The sequence below is a fragment of the Pyxicephalus adspersus genome, chromosome 9 (assembly GCF_032062135.1).
Source record: "Pyxicephalus adspersus chromosome 9, UCB_Pads_2.0, whole genome shotgun sequence".
Taxonomy (NCBI): Eukaryota; Metazoa; Chordata; class Amphibia; order Anura; family Pyxicephalidae; genus Pyxicephalus; species Pyxicephalus adspersus.
Window position 1 is genome coordinate 49,861,675 of NC_092866.1, and position 21,444 is coordinate 49,883,118.

Below are 21,444 nucleotides of genomic sequence, written 5' to 3' on the forward strand. Positions count from 1 at the left end.
GGAATTGCCCATACCAGCCCATGAAATAGCCTTTGAGTCAATTGTCCAATTACTTTTGAGCCCTTGAAATGAAATGATTGTGTAAATCTTTTTATTCAACCCACTGAAATAAAGCTGAAAGTCTGCAGTTCAACTGCATCTGAGTTGTTTCTTTAAAAAAAAATTCTGCTAATGTACAGAACCAAAATTAGAAAAAAGTTGTCTCTGTCAAAATATTTATAGAGCTAACTTTATCTTTTGTCATCAAACTCAACATAATTCACGGATAGGTCATTGGTTTCTTTGGGAGTAGTTCAAGACAGAATAATCATGTACGTATTTCTATAAAACAACATTTACATTTTACTATGCATAGAATTATAATTAACAACTGAGCTGTCTTTTACTTATGTCTAATGCAAACAGTGTCACTTGTGGAGATCAAACACAACACCTCAATGTAAATGACTCTAGTTCAATGGCAAGACATATATAAATGTAGAGGAAGAAGGACAGGTCCACGTAAATAATAGACAGAATATTCAATATTTGCAACCAAAATATGTGTTTGTGGCAATTTGGTAATAAAGCCATATTTGTATTTCATTATAAAGTTTATGAAATAGCTTGAGTGAGGTACATTAACCATTAGATCAGCCCAATCTAACCTTATTACTATAGTCAATAATATACAAAAAATTATATATTCATATTAGCGTCATATAATCACTATGACTGGTAACAAGTTCATATGGACTTTCCACCATCTCAATATAATCTCTCTGTCTGCTCATGTTGTCACTCCATTCAGTTTAAAATTTAAATTGTTTAATATCAGTTAGGCATTGGTCTGGTGTGACCTGTATTTCAGTACAAATCTAAACTCTTCTGTTTTTCCTTTTGCACACAGAGGAAGGGAAGCAGGGCACAAAATTATTGACAGTGATTCTACCTTTGTTTTAATTACTATATCTTCTATTGATCGTTTAGATATTAACACTCTACCAGTTTCTTAAACACCACTTTTTGGCAAGCCAAAGGTTCCCTCTGGATATTTGTAAATTAAAACAACAGGAGAACATTGCACATACCTTGAATAACGGGTTGGATAATCTTCAAAAAAGACAAGTCAAGATGCCTTCAGGCCAGCTTGAATTGAAAGAATGTTGTCTTGGGCAACTTAGTAATAGGAGCTAAGTAGAGAAGGTACTAGTTCATTATGCTCCATAATCTTTTTGCATTTGTTGAAAAAGTGATGTAACTGAACTACATGGATCTAAAGGAATAAGGAAGTTACATGGCCATACTAAAAGAAAAGGAGAACTAAGGTGCAATATAGCATTGATCAAAAACAAATGTGAACTCCAGATACCAGATAAATTACTGGCATGGCAATTACGTGTATTAGATAACAATGGATGTTTTAGTTTTGTCTTAATAAATATACAGCTTGCCTGTGAAAGAAATAATAAAACTGTAGGCAGTTCTTGGTCATGGAGAACTGGAGTTGGACATACATGTCCTAATTGATGAGCTTCACTGGGCTCTTCACTTTCTTATGTTAGAAAACTGTGTTGAAGGTAACAGTATATCTAGTTGTACATCTCCTTCCTGGCTCTCAGGAGAGGGAGTTTAGGTGGCTGGTTCTAAACTATGGAGGGAACAGATCCTGCTTACTAGGCAGTGTTTCTCAACAAGTGTTCCATGGAAACCTTCCCCCAGAGGTAGTTAGGGGTTCCTTGAGCAATGAGCAATTTGTGTCTCTCAGACCAGTGATCTTTTTAGTTATCTGTAAGGGTGACATTCTTTCCACTGGCAATGAATGAGGCATTCTCCCCACTGACTGCCACAATAATGTACTGTGAGCTGTGGCTATATTTATTATAGAAAGGGTTCCCTGAGGACTTGAAATGTTTTTTCAAGGGTTCTACCCATCTGCCCAGTTCTGTTGCAGAAGCCTCCATCTTCTCCTCTTCCTTGTTTAGATATATGGCCATCTTGATTGGCTGGACCAGGATGTGCATTCGGGCACAAAGGAGTTTATTTAGTCCTGGCGAATAGTAGCGCAGAAATTCTGACATTTAAGGGAGCGATCAAGCAGGTGAGTATGTTTTATTGTATCAGGGGCATCACCTGTCTCTTTCTGCAATAAAACCCTGCTTGAACACATTTCTTTTAGTGGAAATTTTGTTCCACTTTAATAGGAATCATATTATACTATATTATTACCAGATTTTCTGTAACAAGGTATTTCCATAATCATCCTTTTTACTCCTAAAAAGGCATATATTCTTGTATTTCTTTTTTTGCTTAGACCAGGTGTGTTGTCGTGTGTTGACATGTGTTGTCATTCCCATCAAAATCCTTTATAAAGTGTGTGAAAAAAAAAAAAAAAAGTAACAATGCCAAACCTGTGCTCGTCCATTAACATTCATTAAATCCCATAGGTGTTAAAGGGTGTTCACAGTGATGAAGTATATTTCCATTTGTGTCCACTTTCTGTTCTTGTTGTTGTGTCTTGGTTTAATTTGTACTTTAACTTTTGTTTTTGTTTTTTCTTTTTTCATATTTGCATTCAATAGCATATGTATACAGTTTCCCATGCACCGTTATCCTGGGGTCTTCCAGTGCATTAAACCCAGGAGCAATAGTAAACTTTGGCATGTGTGAAATGCGATTTAAAGCTTGACATAGAGGGTAAAGCATCACTGCTAAGCAGTGTACACGCAATTATATTGTATGAAGGTGTTGATGTCAAGTGCTTGTAAATCCTTGAAGATTAATTGCAGCATGCTTGGACAAGCCAAGAGATGGAGGCTTTCCTTTTCTCATTGCTCGCAATGCCCTCCCAATACACCGTCTGCTAAATTATCTTTTAAGTCTCCCGAGATTTCCTTTTATTCCTTAGGTGGTGTAATTCCAGTGGTGATTCTCTTGGTTTTAAATTTCCATTATACAAACATTCTTGTCCCTTTTCTAGGCATGTCACAAAGTTCATTGTCAAAAGACCTTTAAACTGGAAGGTTTAGATTGCAAAGATGAACAATAAGGGATTCTCGTTGAATCTTGAGTTATAAGGACCCACAATAGTCAATAACAAGTTTTGAGTTGTAGTCACTGTTATTAAATTATCTGCAGCTGTAAAACCTTGGATCAGTTGTGGGGTCAGAATTGATGATTGGTTCCCAGAGCAGTTATGATCCAAAGCCATCCAAGCCTTATGTGGCTTTTAAAGCAACAAGGAAAAACTGAGCAACATTTGCAACATTGCAGGTACAAGCTCAGGGCCATCTTTAGACCTTTCTATTTGAACGTCATATGACAAAGGATATAACAGGTAGTGCCTTTCGGTGATAACTTCAGGATAAGCATACTTGTCTTAAATGCATGTAAACTGCTAACAGGCTTATGTACAACAGCTCCTAAATGCATGTCAATGTTTCAGGAAAGTGTCAAAGATTAGGTAATTTAGGGTTTAAAGGAAGCAGTTATTTTTAGTCGTGAACTGTACTTTAACTTCTGTCTTTATATTCCCCTCGCAGGGCACAAAGAACACTCCATCATCCGGTTTATTTTATAGAACAACGTAAATGTTTTGGCTGGTCAAATTATTACTAATAGTTTAGGTTAGCGGGGACTTTCATACAGCTGCTTTATAAAGTTTATAATGATAAATATCACATAATCGTAGTATAGCAAGTAAGATTTACGATGTCAATGTGTACTGGGAAAAAAACGTATTGCTCATAGACCTTAGAGGACAATGGGTGAATCTGGTGAATATCTCACATTGCTAGGACGTCTGCAGGGGGATCCAGGATTACAGGGTAAGAGTTGGAAAAACCTTTCCTACTTGTTTTTTCTTTATTTTCCTCCAAGGTAAATGCCAGTCTTTAAACAGAAATAAAACAGTGTGGTAAAATGAGTAGAATAACTATCCAAAGAGCTGCAACGCTTTGATGGCGTATGTACACATAACAATAGTCTTAACTGCAGTATTTACATTTTATATGTGTTCTATTGCAAAATTATGCAAGAAAGTGAAAGCTTCATGATCAGTGTAACAATCTGGGGGAACAAAATGGACGAGGGCCACTAAATAGATGTAAGGGAGTTTTGGGCAATTACACTCGGCACTTTGATGTTATTACTGCTACATTGCATTGATTGGTACTTCCATTGCCGAAACTAAACTCTGGTTGCACTAGTGGACAATGATTACTACTGCTACTATTTCCTTATATATGGCCAGAATTGGTCACAGTTACACAATTGCAGAACATCAAGGATTTCTGGCCATTATGTTTTTGTCTATCTGAAATGTTGGGAGTATATTGCCCACCTTTGTGTTTCTGTGCTTCTTGGAATTCTGCAAATATAAGAAAGAAATTGCAACAGAGAAACTGAGGGCCCCTCATATTAGCCACCACAGGAGTACAAACCTAGCTATTCAAGCACATATATATCACTAATTGAGTCTATGGGAAATATGAAACTGATGGTTAATTTTTCAGCATTTACCAAAAACGAATATATCTGAATCTCCGCTACGTTCTGCTCGCTCTCCTTGCCCTTCCTTTCTGCCATATTTTGTTTTCTCTCTCTGGGTGCCAGGAAAGCATATGTGTTTGCCTTCACAGAACATTAATTGTTAAATGTGTTGTTGGATTGTTCTGTCTGTGTTAATAAGCATCATAAATGTTTCAACATTTCTTTTCCAGCTGACTTTTTTTAAGCATATTGTGTTAGTAGCACATTTAATTTATACACATAGTGAAATGTGTAAAGCTTTGATACTAAGGAAAAGAAAGGAGCTCCAGTTAATGAATGTGGGGAACATATGTGAAAAGAATAAGGATTGTCTTTAAGACCCCATTAAAGATCACAGCTTTCAACAAGATGCTTTCCATGGATTGAATGTAGTTTCTTTTTCTTCAAGAGGTTACCCGGCAAGAATAGTTATCCCATGTGTTTGCCTTCAAACAGTTAATGTTAAAGCGAATAGATTTCGTTTTTTAATATAAGAAAAATTTTTTAGTTCAATTAACTTGTATATTTCATATTTACTACGGTAATGATGATCAATGTGAAGTAAGCTTTATATCACATTACACACATTTATTGCTAAATCACTCAGAGGAAGTGATATGGATCAATGAAGTGCAGAGTACAGGACCAGTAATCAGGTATTAAAAGGCTTTTTTATTGCTATGTTTTAAATAGTCTTTGAATAGTCTGTGTAGTCCTGAAAAGCAGGATATTGCATCAAACACACAGATAAATGTTCCGAAATATAAATAATAAGTCATTACCTTTATTGGAGCAAATAGGGACCTCTAACTTTTCAGGATTTACAGGTGCAGAGACTCCCCTTATGCAATAAGCAGGAGCTTTGCTGATTGCCGAGCTAAAGGCATGAATCCTTTGGGCTGATTTATTAAAGGCTGGAGAGAATACATTTTCATCAGTAAGGCTGGGTGATCCAGCAAACCTGGAATGGATTTCTTCAAAGCTATTTGCTAGCAAATGTTTTAAATCCTGGACCAGATTCATTTCAGGTTTGTTTCACCCAGTTTCACCCAGTTTCACTGATGAAAGTGTATCCTCTCCAGCCTTGGAGAGCTTTAATAAATCCAGGCCCATTAGGAGAAACGGTGGGCCTCCACATAGAGATGATGTTTTTCAAACTGCTTCTTTTTCTGCAGCATGCATTCAATGAACAGTCCTTTCTACTCAGGCTGTTGCTGATTTCTAAAGAAATCAAGCTATAAGGTCCCTTTGACATCCATCTGTCCTGTTGCATTGTGTTAGGCATGGGTCCTAACTCGCAATATGTAACGCATTAACATGATTTGCATTAAGGCAGCCTATTCGAATGTATGGGTTGCTAACATACCAGAACAGACAAAAAAAAACAGGCATGCAGTTTTTTTAGTGTGTTACTTTGCATGACTCACTGCAACCCATCCACAATGGTTAACGGGTGGCCATTGATAATAAAAAGGCACTGCAATGTATAATACAATGCTGTAGCACTGACATTACCATTTACATTCATGCAACACAAAGGTGTGAAATGGACATGATTTTAGTTACAAGATTAATTTCAGTGTTCTCCCCAGCCTCTTTTAGCTGGGTGCGCCACCCAGCACTTTTTGGGTCACAATACAGGGGCCACTACCTGCCTACAGCTTCTTCCCACCAGCCTTCTGGGGATAATACAGTACTTGGAGAGTATTTAGATGATTTATACTGTAACTTTTAAAAAAAGCTTTAAACAAATTAGCAATGACTGTTATATGTTTTTGCTCCCTTTGCTGTTTTGTTTGTTCTTTTATCATCCATGCTGTTTAAAGATCAAATGGTATAGAAAATTAAAGTCTTTTTTACAGTGTACGTCTATTAGAATAAATTGTATTCAGAGACACAACATTAATGGTGTCATTATCTAAGGTTAAATTGATTAAAGACAGTGTCAGATGCAGAACAGGAATCCTCTGTCTGGAAGCTCTTATGTCTGTTTTCTAGGGATATACACTGTATACGCAACCTACTTTATGTATTTCACTATGGAGCTGTCAACCAGCTTGGTCTTCTTAGTACAGTCATGCATATTCATAGTTAATAACATGGTATCTGACATACTGTCACTATCCGAGGCTGAGGGGTCTTTTCAAGAGGAATTCCTGGTAGGTGGGCACTTTCACATGCCGATAGAAGGAGTTTGAAAATGGCTTTATTTTTAGCATGAATTTATATACATACCAATACATGCCCCCTATGGCTCTCTTCCCTTTAATTACACCAATTACACATAGAATTATGTAAACCCCCCACCATCACACACCTCTGTAGAGAGGGTTGCAGGGACCTGACAAAATTCGCTCTCTGGCTCTTGGTTTGTGGCACCCTGAATTCTTTGCAGAAGGTAACAATATTCTATTGATGGGGAAAACTAATGACTATCTAACATGACAATAATGTGAACATGTAAATTCATGTTTTTAATATATTTATTATGTAATGTTTATGCAAGTTGCTACCTATTCATAGGCAGGTTGACTAATATCTACTGTACTACAAAGAATGCTTGCAGTCCTATTTCAACATATTGCTTATCTTATCTGACCCTATATAATGTATACATTAATAAGTGTGATACAGGCCAGTAAATGTTTTACCATTTTTTAGTTGCAAAAATCATCCACATCATTTGCACAAACACAAATAACAGATCTCTGCTAAGATTATGACCTATGGTGTCCCCTGAAGACATCTCTTTAATGTGAGCAATTACAGGGGAATGTACAGTATACCTAAAGCCCTACTCATGCTTGTAATTTAAATTAAAATATAAATAGCCCAGGTATAGGGTAAAAAAAGACAGCCCTGGCTGCAATATTCACCTCATCGCTAAAACTATTTGTTTCCAAAGCCAGCATATACTTCTGCCTGATATTCCAAACACCTCAGGTGCTTTGATATGCCAATCTCAACTTTTGCCTCCAAAGTTTAGGGCTAACCAACCCTCTTTTATCTCCCGGCATTCCCTATTGGACACTAAAGCTCAGACATTACCTAATTAACCAGTATCCGGATAATAAAGCACCCAAGTTTAGGTTCTCCTAATATGATTAGGAGCCCCAAGGGAGTCTTAATGATTTTGGTTTTTAAAGTATTATAACGAATTATAACATTGGATAGTATAAATCTCACTTTATTTTTTCCCATCCTTTAGTTCCCAAAATTATCAAATTGCACCTAATAACTAAATCTAATTGGTATTCTTAGTAAATTAAAGTGCTTTGAGTTTTGGACTAAAATCTTTCTCTGTTTGTGGGTGTTGTCTTTCTGTTATTTATTGTTACTTGTGTTTTGGGCAAGCAAGGAACACAAATATTTTGAAGTACATACTAAACTAAAAGCTCAAACTCGTTCAAATTCTAAACAACAAACCTTTTAGTTCCGTAACTTGTTCTATGCCAATGTCACACTGATTGCTTTGTAGTCCGTAAAATGAGCCGTTGCCTGTCTGCAGAGCATAGCTTCCTATTTACTTTTTTTTTTTTTTATAATGTGTATTGCATGAGTACTATACTTGAATATGAAATAAATGTTTTTTTGAAATTGAGCTAAAGATTATCAAATCTCAAGACAAGACTATGTAACCCCCATGGGTTCTGTACTTTGGAGGCTGAATAAATGTCTATTTTCACAGTGTTTACAGTTCAGTCTTTCTATGCTTGTGTCCTTCCAGAAACAGGAACGCCGAGTTCCTTTGGCCACCAAAGGGCTGTTTTATTGGCATATGGCCTATGTTTAGCTAAGTTTATTTGCTGCATTCAGAGTTAAAAGATCAACATCAGTGAGTAATCCAGTTTTGTTTTCAGCCACCTTTAGGCCTGATTTAGATTTTTACTTTTAGGTCTTTTTACAGACTTATGTCGGGTCCTTTGTGGCTCTTTTTGTAAGAGAGATTTCCAAGAAAAACAGAATCCTTGATTTGAATGAAATCCATTTGTGTCTTAACATGAAAGTTACTCTTTTTCTGTTGTGAGGTTTTGTGCAGACAGCTGTTGGGAAGGCCATCTGTACATCATTTATATTGGGCTTTCCTCACCAAGCAAGATCCACCCCTTCACCTACTGCCTATAGGTTTCTTGGAATTGAAGAACATTTAAAGCATGTCCACACCAGATCAATGGATCCTGCGTGGCTTCCAGTGGCTGACAGCTTGCCAGCCGCTCAAACACTTGCTTCACAGTGCTGGTTCTTAAAGAGCCAATGTCTTCACCTTTGACTGTTAGAGGCACTAAGTGGTACTGTATTGCTAATTGCCCCCCTATTCGTTTTTTATGAAGCTGCCACACAAGGAAACTACATTTACCAAGAGGCATCGGTTCCTGGCATGAGGATATGGTCAAGCCAACATTGTGTGTCCCTTGCATGTAAAGTTCAGAATAAACAATAACAATCAGCAACTAGGAAAAGGGGGGTTTGACTGGGCAAAAGTAAGCTTGATGCAAGCAGGGTTTGGATAGCCTCTAAAATGTCATCTACATAAACCCTAACTTACTAGTGCAAAGAATAGAGTCTAACCTGTGACTTGCAGCACTTGCCATACTGAACCTTTGAATTGTATGGTTATAGTAACAAATTGTTTTATGAGATTTTACAGACAGGTGTTTTACACTCTTGTTAACCTTTGTTCCAAAAAGCATGCCGAGTACCTGTAAATCCTTTTTATAAGATTATCTTTACCTTGTTGAGGACATTTATTTTTTAAGGCAGCCAGACCTTTGAAACAATTTGTGAAGCAAATTTGTCATTGAGTACACTGGGCGTCACAAGTTCTCTCTGAGGTCCATCTAAAATCTGTTTAAATAATGCCTACGAGCATATTTTTTCACCTTGATAGAATAACGTTTCCTAGGACTTCCCTGCTAAGTCTTGACTACAACCGTGCAGGTTTTTGGAGACCTACTGAATATGTTTTACCCTGAAGACGATGGTATTGTGTATTCACATCTTTCCATCCTTCAAAGTATATGAGCCATTTAGGAATGCCTGTTATTAAACACAGGTGCAATAGCTAATCATAAGATTTACACACTTGTATTGAAGTGAGAATATCTTGAAAACATGTCTTCGTATCCTCAGGGCTGATCAGCAACTAATGCCTTTTTAAGGTGGGATTTTGCAAATCAAAACAACAAAAACATGTGGACACAAATTAGCCCATTATTAAGTAAGTTAACGTCATTCTTTTAATTAATTAGTGAAGCATTTCTGTTCTGTTTTTAATATAACGATGTTGGAAGTATTTAAACCTGTAAGATACAATACACCTATAAGGTGCTAGAATGACCTTTGCTTTATTATGCATGCAGGTTTTAATGTTTTGAAAGTTTTTGACCAAAAGTCTTTGGTTTCACTTCAGAATTGTTTTTAGATCATTTTAAGGTCTGCAGCTGCCTTGCTGGCCCAAGTAATGGACCATCAACTTGTGGACAGCATTAATGCTAATGATATTGGTTATGTGCACTACAAGGTAGTAATAGAATATATAATAACGCTCTGTGAATCTGTCTAGCCTGTCTCTCTCTTTTTGTTTGCCAAGTTAGATAGTGATGGATAGTGGGAGGTAGGACATACCTTTACCACCTACAAGCCCTGTGACTGCCGTGGGTCCTGAATATCTACCGTTGTCACTCTCAACTGCCAGTCATTCTTACACTACTCCACCTCTATGCCAGCATTAGCAAGTATCGCATCTTCTTTTCTTGCCTGTTCAATGTTGCTTGCAGCCACTGACGAAAAACATCAAGCAACATGGGAACAGAATTGCTTGAGTGGTGAGAGTGTGACACATGGAAATCCACTCAAAATTCACGAGTATCTCTGCATATTCTTTTTTGAGTTAATAACATATTAAATCAGCCATTTCCAACCTGGGTTTTTGTGGAAACCTAGCGTTCCTCCGAAAGTTTACTTGGGGTTAGCAGCAGGAAAACCAATGTAACCAATGAAAACCAGGGGGCTTCTTTCCCCTGATCCCTATTACTATTTACAGGGGTTTTCTAAAGCTGACATTATTTCAAGGGTTCCTCTGGAGTAAATTGTTTGAGAAGTACTGATTTTGAGTGATCCATTGTCTTTATTTATAATCCTTTGTTGTATTTTATTGTAGTTTATTATTGATATGTTCTTATTAGATCATATATATATATATATATATATATATAAATATATATATATCAATATATATATATATATAATATTATGTAAAAAAATATTTATTTTTAATTATTAAAATGTTTTTTTTTGGTAAATGTTTTTGATAAAGAGCAAATTAGAGAAGTAAAAAATAACTGGAAATGTTACAATGTATATGTATATTAATGTGTATATCCAACGTCTGATGTCCGTGGCAAGCTTTTTTTTGTTCTTCCAAGTTGGTTATTGATCATTGATTTAATGATCATTTTAATATAGAACTGGATTGTTTTCTTTCATGACAGATTAAATCTCCTTTTCTCCCTCTCAAAAATCTCTATTTCATTACCGTAAACCCCTCAAATGTTAAGAGAGATTGAATAGGCTGCTAAGTGTAATCCTTTGAAGTTATCCACTGAAAAACTGCTTAAGTACCTCTATTGTATGGTCTGCCCTTTGTCACCACTTCTATTGTCCAGAGTATTCATGACCAGTTCTTTGGAGAGAAACCTCTTTAATGACAGTCTTTGTTTTATTATTCCTAGCATATACATTGCTGGTCATTTTGCTGATTAAAACACATTAAGTGTAAGTAGACCCTTGGCTAACTATACCATGACCAGTAAAGGGCCTTGTTGATTCCTTAAATTGCCTAGTTGCTCCATCATACCCAAACAATTATAGCTTTAACTGTTAACTCTGGAACAGACCCATCCAAGTTTCACTATTTCAGCAACAACCTTCGATAACCCATGACAAATCAGAATTTGAGACCTGATTTCAGTATGATGAAATATGGCCGCTTTTGGTTACAGCACTTTATGATTCCTACCATATTATGAAATAAACCTGGTTGCATCTTTATCAATCACCTTTACATAAAGCCTTGCAGAATAATCTCCATACAGGGGGGCCCTTTCACCCCTACTGCTTGCCCCCCATTCTCAGCAGCTGGTCCTCTACTCTCCAACTTTGCCATACTCCCATATAGTGCAGGACAAGATGGCGTCAAAGGAGCTGTAACCAGCCAGATTGCAAAGTAAAGTGGGCTTGGTAAATCCTTTGCACAGAGGGAAGGAAACCTGGGTAGTAAATAATGTAAGATTATTTTCTTATTCCTTTTACTCTTAGACAAACATTTAGATGGGGAGGACAGTAAATCGAAGAGCAGATCTAAGTGGGACTTTGAGTCAAACAAAGCTTTATCTTTGCTCCCTGATGCCACTGTTGTGCATTGACTTACCTGTTCCAGATCCTATGAGACACAAGTTACAAGCCACCATTTTTGGGTCATTAGTCTTGCAGGAGCTCTGGGTAGTGGTTGCTGACATAGGCAGGGCCCATATAAAGATTTAAGTGCCATGATGCAATGTTGCATGACCTGTGAGAATCTGCATATTACACCTAACCAATGCATTTATATACATTCTTATACTACAACTACCCTTCATAATGCCTGCCTAATTCTGGATAGATTTTCAGTTTTACTTGGATTTGCAAACATTTGGCAAACTATGTTTGTACATGTTTTTTTTTGTTTGTTTAATATTTACAAACGTTATATACAATTTAACTGTGTATATTAAAGATTACTGCATTTCGTTTTTCTAATTACAATCACAAATAAAATTAGTTCTGTTGATTTTATCATTAGGAGGAGACTTTTAATGTCCTTTCCAGTCTCGTAATATCTTGCAAGATTCTAATTATTTTCCAGCCTGAAAACAGGATCCCTTGTTGTTTCACAGGCCTCTTTTGTTACATTCACTTTGTTTCGGCCAAGCATCTTTCAGCTCTCGCATCTTTGTGGCAAAATTAATTGCAGGACATATAACATGACGCTAAAGAGGGGCTAATGCTTTGCCCTTAAACAATGGGATCCCCTCTGAGCTTCAAATCTTTGATGCCTGTCTGTGGAATAAAGTCCTTAGACCCCATATTTTTTGACCTGCTAGACAGCACAAAAGTAAAGACAAAGTGTAAGTGATGTGCATTGTGACTCGACTGTGCCCTCATCACTGTACGATCATGGGGGGTGAGTTGTCCATTGTAGACCATAGAAGTGATTAGAGAAGTTAACAGCGGCTAATGCTTGCTTACAACCCTGTGCTGTCTGTTCCTCACTTCATGCTGAGTGCTTGTGTAAAGTTTTAGTTTGTGCACCCAGTGTATAATTGTATACAATTAGCCTTGTGCCATACAACAGATATCCTCCAGTGATGAAGCAAATAAGTCAGGTGATCGTCAATATCTTAATGTAGACCAATTTTTTAAGGAAATCTAAACCCAGTCACACACACACATTTAACAATTTTGAAATTTATGTTAAATTCTGTATAAACTGCAGATTTATTAAAACAATACGGTGATCCTATCTTAAAGCACATCTTGCAATGGGTTTTTAATACTCTGACTCTCTATCCTTATTTTAGTCTTACTCTGTTACCCTATCACATGAACATTTGATGAAGACCACAATTGGCTGTTTCAGTACAAATTAAGCAGGTATGGTTCCCTGCTGCCATTTAGCTATTGCTGAAGTACAGGCTTGTAATATGCGATAAAGCAAGGTAAAAAAATATATCATTCAAAGTATGTGGCACATTCTGTGTACATACTATGCCTTGAGAAAAGGGCCCTGCATGGCCCAAAACATTGGCTTTTCTTCATTTTGTTGGGACAGTGCTTTTACAATAAAGCAAGAATACTGTATATTGAAGTGCTCGTGACATTATGTTCTATTTCCATTCATTCTTCACGGCACCATTTGTGGTTGTCATTTCAGGTCTTTTACAAGGTCTGCTTGCTGTAAGGAGTACATTCCTATCATGGATATTTTGTGTTTTTGTTCTTGAGTCATTATCCTTGGGCAAAGCATGCTTGGAAGAGACCACTTACATTTACCATTTGTTTATAAGAGACCTCATAGTTAGAACTTTAATTCCAATCAATCTGTTGACTTTTAATCCTTGTATAAATTCATTTGGTTGATTTTTTTTTCTACAAAGTAACATATCCTAATTTAAAATTACACCATACTTCAGAGACTGGTAGATAACAGAACACGACAGTCAACACAAACCTATGATGATGGTATCCCATTTCCCTACTTATTTTCTAGACAGCTGACCTCCATTTTGTTGAAGAACATGCGTTAATGACATTTAACCCCAGACAACATTGAAATTCTAGGAATTTATTTTTTTAACGTTTTTATTACTATTATTATTTAATACACATTCACAGCTACACAGAAAGCATGAAACTGTCGGAGATCTTGTTCAATAAGTGGGATTTTTTAATGATAGTAATTTTTCTCCCAGTGTTTTGTGCTTCACTGGATATGAATGCAGAGATTGTATTTCTACCAAGCTGATATAGTTGTCATGTTTACATCAAATTTTAATTATTGGCCCTTTTGACACAAAGAATAGAAAAGAATGCACACTTCTGTGTGAATGATAAGAGATAGCAGGGCTGGTGTAATTGATAGTTTAAGGTATTTCGGGATATCGAAGTGTTGACTTTTGCAGGTGTTGAGTTAATGAAATGCCCCAACACCTCCCAAAAAATGAAATAGTTAGTTTAACCGCCTATTAGAGTTGCTTACTTTAATTGATGTTATTGTAAAACTTTCTTTTCAAGTTTGCAGATTATATGAGTTAAGAATTTATATGACTGTCTTGAAGGAAAACTTTTGTTTAATGGATACTTGAGTTTAAATCAAAGCTCCTGTACAATAATCTAAGTTCAGTTACTGTAATACAACGAGTATCATTATGTAAAACAAAAACTTACTTAAATAAGCCAAATCTCTCTTTTCTTTATCCCTCACATGCTGCCCCTACCAGACACTGCAGCCTAGAATCAGGGGTTTTAGTAGCAATCAGTTCTTTCAATCCAGAAAGCAGTTGACAAAACTAAGTTGATAACTGATAAGCTACAGATAGCCATGCCGCTATACACGAGAGTGGCAATGCTGCCCTTATTTTTGGTGCATTATCTCTTTGTTGACACCCCATCACATGATGCCACAGTAGGTGAACCTACTGGCAGGCACATTTGGGACTTTACAGGGAGAATGAGAGAAACCGGTAAGTGCACATTCACTTATGGTTTGGTGCTGTAGTATTTTTTTTGTAACTTAAATGTTTCCAATTTTTAAGCAGTCATCAAACTACATGGGCTGGTTTGGTCCTAAATACAGATGACGGGCTTCAGAAGGTTTGATCATTAGCATGTCTAAAGCCAGGTTACCAAGTCTGGACAGATTTTAGACATTTAAATCTAGCTTTCAGATCTTGAGAAGGAAAATTATTTGATAACCATATTCATCAATACTAGATATTCTTATGGATTCTTTTATATCTCACAATTTTTCTGCACACTACACGCTACCTAGTATTGGATCAAAAATTATGCAGAACTTCCTCCATGCCCCCTTCTCAGTACAGCCGTAATGGCAATATCGTTCATATCACATGGTATGCTAAAAACCCTTCCTTTTTAAGAAGATAGAATTTTTAAATGAAGGTTTTTACACAGGTAAAAGTAGAACTTATAGAATGGGAAGAGAGTAGAATGATGTTGTGCCGATCTTTGTAGATCTGAATGGACAAGCGGGAATACCAGATTCCAACGGCAGAGCTGTAGATAAGATGAGAAATTGAATCTCTGGATAACACTGGAACTAGAAATAAGTGAGAATTTTACAGTATTACTAAGCTAAAGGGTACAAGGCAGAAGTTGGAAAAATAATTTAATGTTAAGTACATTTTACAGTATGTATACAGAAAATGTATGTGAACATTTTTTTTTTGTATTTAACATGACATACAGACTTTTAAAATATCAAATTAAAGTGTATGTGTCCTTTTGGGCAATTTTCTCCTTCATTCCCTTAGCTTGGTAAATTGAGCCTTTGGTCATATAATATTTAAACAATATAATAAAATAAATACACGATCATCCCACACTTTGAAATTGATAGAAAAGTGTATATAGAGTGTGGGTACATTAGCCACATATAGTAGCAACATTGCTGTACAGAGTAGATTGAAAAAATGATCACTTAACAATTAGGTGATACTCACTTTGTCATGAGCCAATTGATATTTTCGACTGGAATGTACCTAAAGAGAACTGAAAGGCTCTCAGCCAATAAATTAGGATTGCCACTCACACAGATTTTCAGTTTAGGGTGTTTGCTTTTTAAACAATTGAAGAGACTAGAGTGGGTGCCTGAAGTGCCATCAGTGTGATGTTGATCCCAAGCAAAAATAATATTGATTTTTTTTTTGTATTATTATTCTTTTCAAGGGCTGAGGGTCTGACTATTTACCCAACCTTATTATGCCGAGTGTTTGGGATAGTTACTTGTGCGTTGCTTCAAAGAGTTCTCACCAGGGAAGATGAGATGCTAGATTCACCCCCCTCCCTTTCCAAATCCCTTTCCATCCTTCAAAATTACTGTTGACTAACAAGTTGTGTCTCTTTTTCTCTGAGGCTTTGGGTGCAAAACAAGTACTTGAGAAGAGGGGAACATTTATCCCGTAGGCCTGTGATCCTTACTCAACCAGAAAGGCTCTGCATGTGGAGAGAGCCCTCTTGCAGCATTCCACATTTTTAATGAGCTACTTTTCGCAGAGGCTACGGCTTCCCCCTTTTTTAAGCTTTAACTGAAAAAAAAGGATTTGTTCTCATTAAAAAGGGAATGCTGGAGAATGATAGTTTTAGGTGTTGGCCTATAACTCCGCAATCAACTTTGATCTGAAAGTCTTTATTTCATTACAACATGCCCAAGTTTTTTTTCTAAAGTTATATTCACACTAGCAAAAAACTTTAATGTGTTGGAAATTTTTTAAAAGCTTTGATTAATTACATTGCAGCATAACTGATTAGATACTTCAGTATAAAATGATCAGGGTTATCAATAATTTTATAATTTAACTGCAGTAAGCGTATAGAACACACATGAGTATAACACTTAATCCAAAATCGGGAAAAAGCTGAACATTTATTTTGATATATTCTATTATTGCCCTGAGAATATAAATCCACTTTGTGTGCACTAAATGCTTTTGCAAACTCAGATTTTACCATTCTGCACATAGACTGTACAGAGAGCTGATCTGTGAAAGGAACTCAGCAGGCCCATTCAGTCCAGGCTGTCTGCAGAAAATTACAAGAAGGGGCAGATACAAGACCAGCCACTCTACAAAAACAGGGAGCAGGACCTACTGGTCTTGTATTCTGGTAGCTCCGGTAAAAAGAAAAAAATACATGCCAAGCACACCAAGATTCATATAACAAAGCATGTGCCCCTGGTATTAAGGCAATACTTACTTATACTTCAGCTCCAGCTTTAATAAACATGTACATGCTAGGGGTTTAATAAAAAGTCCATATGGAGTCAAATAATTCTAAAATTACCATAGATCTGAATCCAGTTTTAAATTTGTTTTAAGTCTTTTTGAATTTCCAGATTTCATTAAAACAAGGTCCTTGTTGCGGGACTTCATATTATAGGGAGGAAACATCTATGGTCCGAGTTGTGCTCTTTCTTTTTCACCCCTAGTTGAGACTTCAAGCTGTCACACACTTGGCCTGATTTATTAATGCTCTCCAAGACTGGATAAGATGGGAGAACCTGGGTGATCCTGTGAACCTAAAATTAATCTGGGATTTAAAAGTTTGCCAACTCATAGCAAATTCTTTTAACTAAATCTGTTCAAGGTTTGATGGATCACCCAGATTATCCCATGATAGTTCATCTTCTCCAGTCTTGAAAGATTTAGGAAATCAGGCCCACTGTGTTGGTACGGTCCACTTCCGTCACTATAAGGTAACTGGGCCTTTGCAATGATGTGTAGACACTGATGGAGACACATTGCTCATAGATGATCTGCTGTTGTCACGGCTAGGACTCCAGTGCAGAACAATGATCTAACCATGGAATACGTGCATGTATGAAGTGGCCGAAAGAGGCTTGAGAAATCGGCAGCACTGAGAAGTAAGAAAGACTAAAACAATATTTTATGAAAGATATGTTACACACATCAACCGCATCTAATTCAGCTTTATTCCTAATTTAAGTTATAACTAATATTTCTAATTTAAGTTGTAACTTCTGTGCCAGTCAAAGAATATTTAAAATAAACTCTATAAATTAAAAAAAGTTTTATTTTTAATTTTTTATTTGTTTTTTTGTATAGTTCCCAATTTTGTCTTTGCAAACATTTTTTAATTATCTTTTCTGAGTTGGTAGCCTTGTTTTAGTGATTAGTCCTAAACAAGTTAAAAATTCCTCATAAGCAAATCTCTTTTTTCTCATTCACTCACACTGTTGATTTCTCAAACAATGAGAGCGGAGTATATCATGTCATGTCACACTTAGGTGAAAACCAAGCATCTCGGTGTGTGATACAATATTGCGATAATGTCTATTTTATACCTAGGTGGACAAACACAATCACAGGCTGGTCAGCCATTGTTCCCACCCTGTTTGATATAGTCTCAGAGTACATCGCTTCTGCCAAAAAAGCTTGACTGTGTACAGCTCAAGAAGACAAGCTTTTTCAAAGTCCGTGAGGTCCGGTATAATCTAATGATTCACTTACATCTCCCTTTACTTAACAATGTCATAGAAAGTAAGGATCGGCCATTCATAATTTACATGTCATTTGCTGCTTCATATTGTGTGAAATTTAATTACACAGCTTAAATCGTAGCCAGTGCTCGTTTGTCTCAGAGCGTGCTCACAATACAGCATTGATCTGAATCCAGCATTCAGTGGTAGTTCTTCTTTTATCAAATCACCTTCTGGTGCGGCCATCAAGCCCGGCCAGTTGTTCTTTTCACTCCATTGTAAGGAAAATGAGAGAATTTGACCCTTATTTTCATTTAAAAATCCAGGGCATCATATAAAGGCTGCAGCCTGAAAAGATTTTATTCAGTGCTTTATCACAATGGAATATACAGATAAATTTTCTGAAGGTGATTACAGCGCCTTGCCCGGGTCCTCCTAGCCCCCTGTAATAGTTTTTTATACAACGCCTATTGAGGCCCAAGAAAAAAAAATGAAATACTAAAACTCCCCACAGGTGTCGTTTTTATTATTTTTTCAACAAACACTTCTGGTCGAGGGGGAACCCCCTGATCTACAGCGACAAATTACTAATCACGGGCATTATTCAGCGTTTTAGTCCATTTCTGAAACTTTTCCTTTAAATCAAAAGGACCGCTTTTTTGGTAATTGCCGGCTGCCCAGCCTCCTGGGGTGAGACTCCTGGAAGAATAATCCCACTGACGACTCTTACTGGCTCCCATCCCACTCCTTGGCAAAACACTGAGACTGAATTAAGAGGATGAAGAGGATAATTATTAGATTCAGGAACAGTTTCCCAGCAAAATCTGTTTTTATTCACCGCCATGAAAAACTGTTTATGGTTTTGGAAATACTCTGTTATGGTAATGGGAAGGGGCCAACTTGTGACCTCGTTTTCAATTTTAATGCACGCTCAATAAAAGGACAGAAAATGACTCTACCAAGGAAGCAAGTTTTAAGTTGACTATTTTTAAGGGATTGGCCAAACTGCTGAGCTCAGGATGTGGCACTGCAGCCGTAGGCAAGAAGCACCTGGACTTCTAGTGATTTCTACAGAGCCGATACGTTGGCAGACACAGGAGGCACTAACATCATCATTATTATTTACTGACTCTTCTTTTATATGGAAAATGATGGACATATTCAGTAAAAATAATATTGTTATAAATAAACAGTCTGACTTTTTACTAATATGTGTTCCTATATTCAGTAACACTATTATAGGGTTGAATTTTCCTTTAACGCCCCTAAGTCTAAAGGATTTTACTGTAACAGTAAGGCCATCTGTAGATGTCCCAGCTTGTTTTCTTAGGGAACCATCTATCATGTTGCTATTGCCTTGCTAAAACTGTCTTCATTTTGATAATTTCAGATGTGCTGAAGTTTAGTGACAGAGCAAACTGTTAGGAGAAGAAAATGAAACAGAGAAAAGATGTAGTCACATGGCTTATACAGACCTTCCTAGAAAGGGACAGAATGTATAAATACAGGAGATACCTCTACTGCAGATTGCAGGAATTAAGCAGTTTTTTGGGAAATGCTGGATTTTACTATAAAGGAGCTGTGGAAGTATATGAATTGACACATTTTAACACATTTCCTTGCAGCAGAAAAGCAGTCAGGGACCTGGCAGAGCAATTGCAAAACTGGTTCCTCCTATGTTAATTCTTCAACATGTGCTTGACTTTAAGAGATATAGGATAGGAAAATACGGTATTCCATCCCAGGTTTGCTGGATCACCCAGCTTCACTTGTGAAAGTGTACCCTCTCCAGCTTTGTAGAGCTTTTATAAATCAGGACCAAGATGGCAGACTACTGCTTGGGCCTTCAATGTGATTGTCCTGATCATCAGCATAAAAGGAAATCATACAAACAGAGTTTTCCAGTGACTTCTTTGTGATTAGTGTAAATATACTGAATATAGAATATATTGACATTAAGTTTGAAAAAAATAATAATTTGTATACGTAGGCATATTTAGTTTAATTTTGCTTCATTTTCATGTTTTATTAGTTTTCTTTGAGGTTAATATTGAGGTCATTATTTCAAAAACTAGAGCCAATCTTGCAAAACCAATATCATATTTGGAATCTGTGCATCAAACATACCCTAAAATGACTTTAATCTGTTTGGCAAGAAAATGTTTGTTGACCACTGTAATTAATGTGAAAAAGTGGCATTTTAGTGCTAAGAAAAATACCGTTTCACAAATATAGAGCTAGATAAATGACAACTGAAATACACCAATATACCTATTTCCCAAACACCACTGCTTCACCCTCCTGTCTCCTGTCTTTTATGCATGTGTGTGCTAGTTTTCAAGATTGTGTCAGGTTGGTGATTTCAGACATGGTCACCGATTTGCTAGCAAATATTTTAAATCCTGGACCAGATCCATTCCATGTTTCCTGGTGTATCCTCTGCAGTCTTGGAGAGCTTAAATAAATCATGCCAAATCTTTGATTGTATTCATGTATGTATGTGCATAGCCAGTTTTAATTCATTCAGAGCTGCACTGACATTGCTAGATACCAAACTTTGGGGAGAGCAAAAGAACTGTCAATGAACCTGGAAGAAAAGGTTGTAGAATTGTGTAACGGTCAAGAAAAAGATATAAAAAAAATAATGGTTAAAAAGGAAGGAGATTAATAATAAGTGAAGGTGAAGAATGAAGGTGGACCTCTGATGTTCTGAGGGTGTATCAGCTACAGGCGCGCAGGTCACTTGAAAGGTGAGTAAAAATTGATGGCAAGATGAAAGCAGCATGTTACCAGAAAATATTGAAAGCTTGCTTTTATTTATCTGTCCAGAAGCTGCACATGGTGTGAATTCAGATCATTCAACATGACAACAATCCAAAACAAGACCAGGTCAACCCTTCAGTGGCCATAGAAGAACAAAGTGAGGTAATGGATGGGTTATCGCAGTTTTACGACCTTAGCATCATTCAACCACTTTAGAGAGATCCTAAACGTGCAGTACAGGCAAGCCAACCCAAGAATTGACAAGACTTGAAGGTTTTTTGCCAAGAAGAATAACCAGCTTTATCACCTGAGAAATTCCAGGTCCTCATCCACAACTAATGTAAAACACCACATGCCATCAGTGATGGTAAAGGAGGAAATACACAGGATTAGGAACT

At 36.7% G+C, this 21,444-nt stretch overlaps 1 protein-coding gene across 1 annotated transcript in view; it reads left to right on the top strand.

Moving 5' to 3' along the window:
- Positions 1-19,492, top strand: part of ELP4 (elongator acetyltransferase complex subunit 4) — a gene marked incomplete in the record, with an annotated part of 147,620 nt that extends 128,128 nt beyond the window's left edge. Inside the window, 1 exon segment of the mRNA XM_072421861.1 lies at positions 19,282-19,492. Within this exon segment, the coding sequence (XP_072277962.1) occupies positions 19,282-19,345 (64 nt within the window).
- Positions 19,493-21,444: the final 1,952 nt, after the last annotated feature.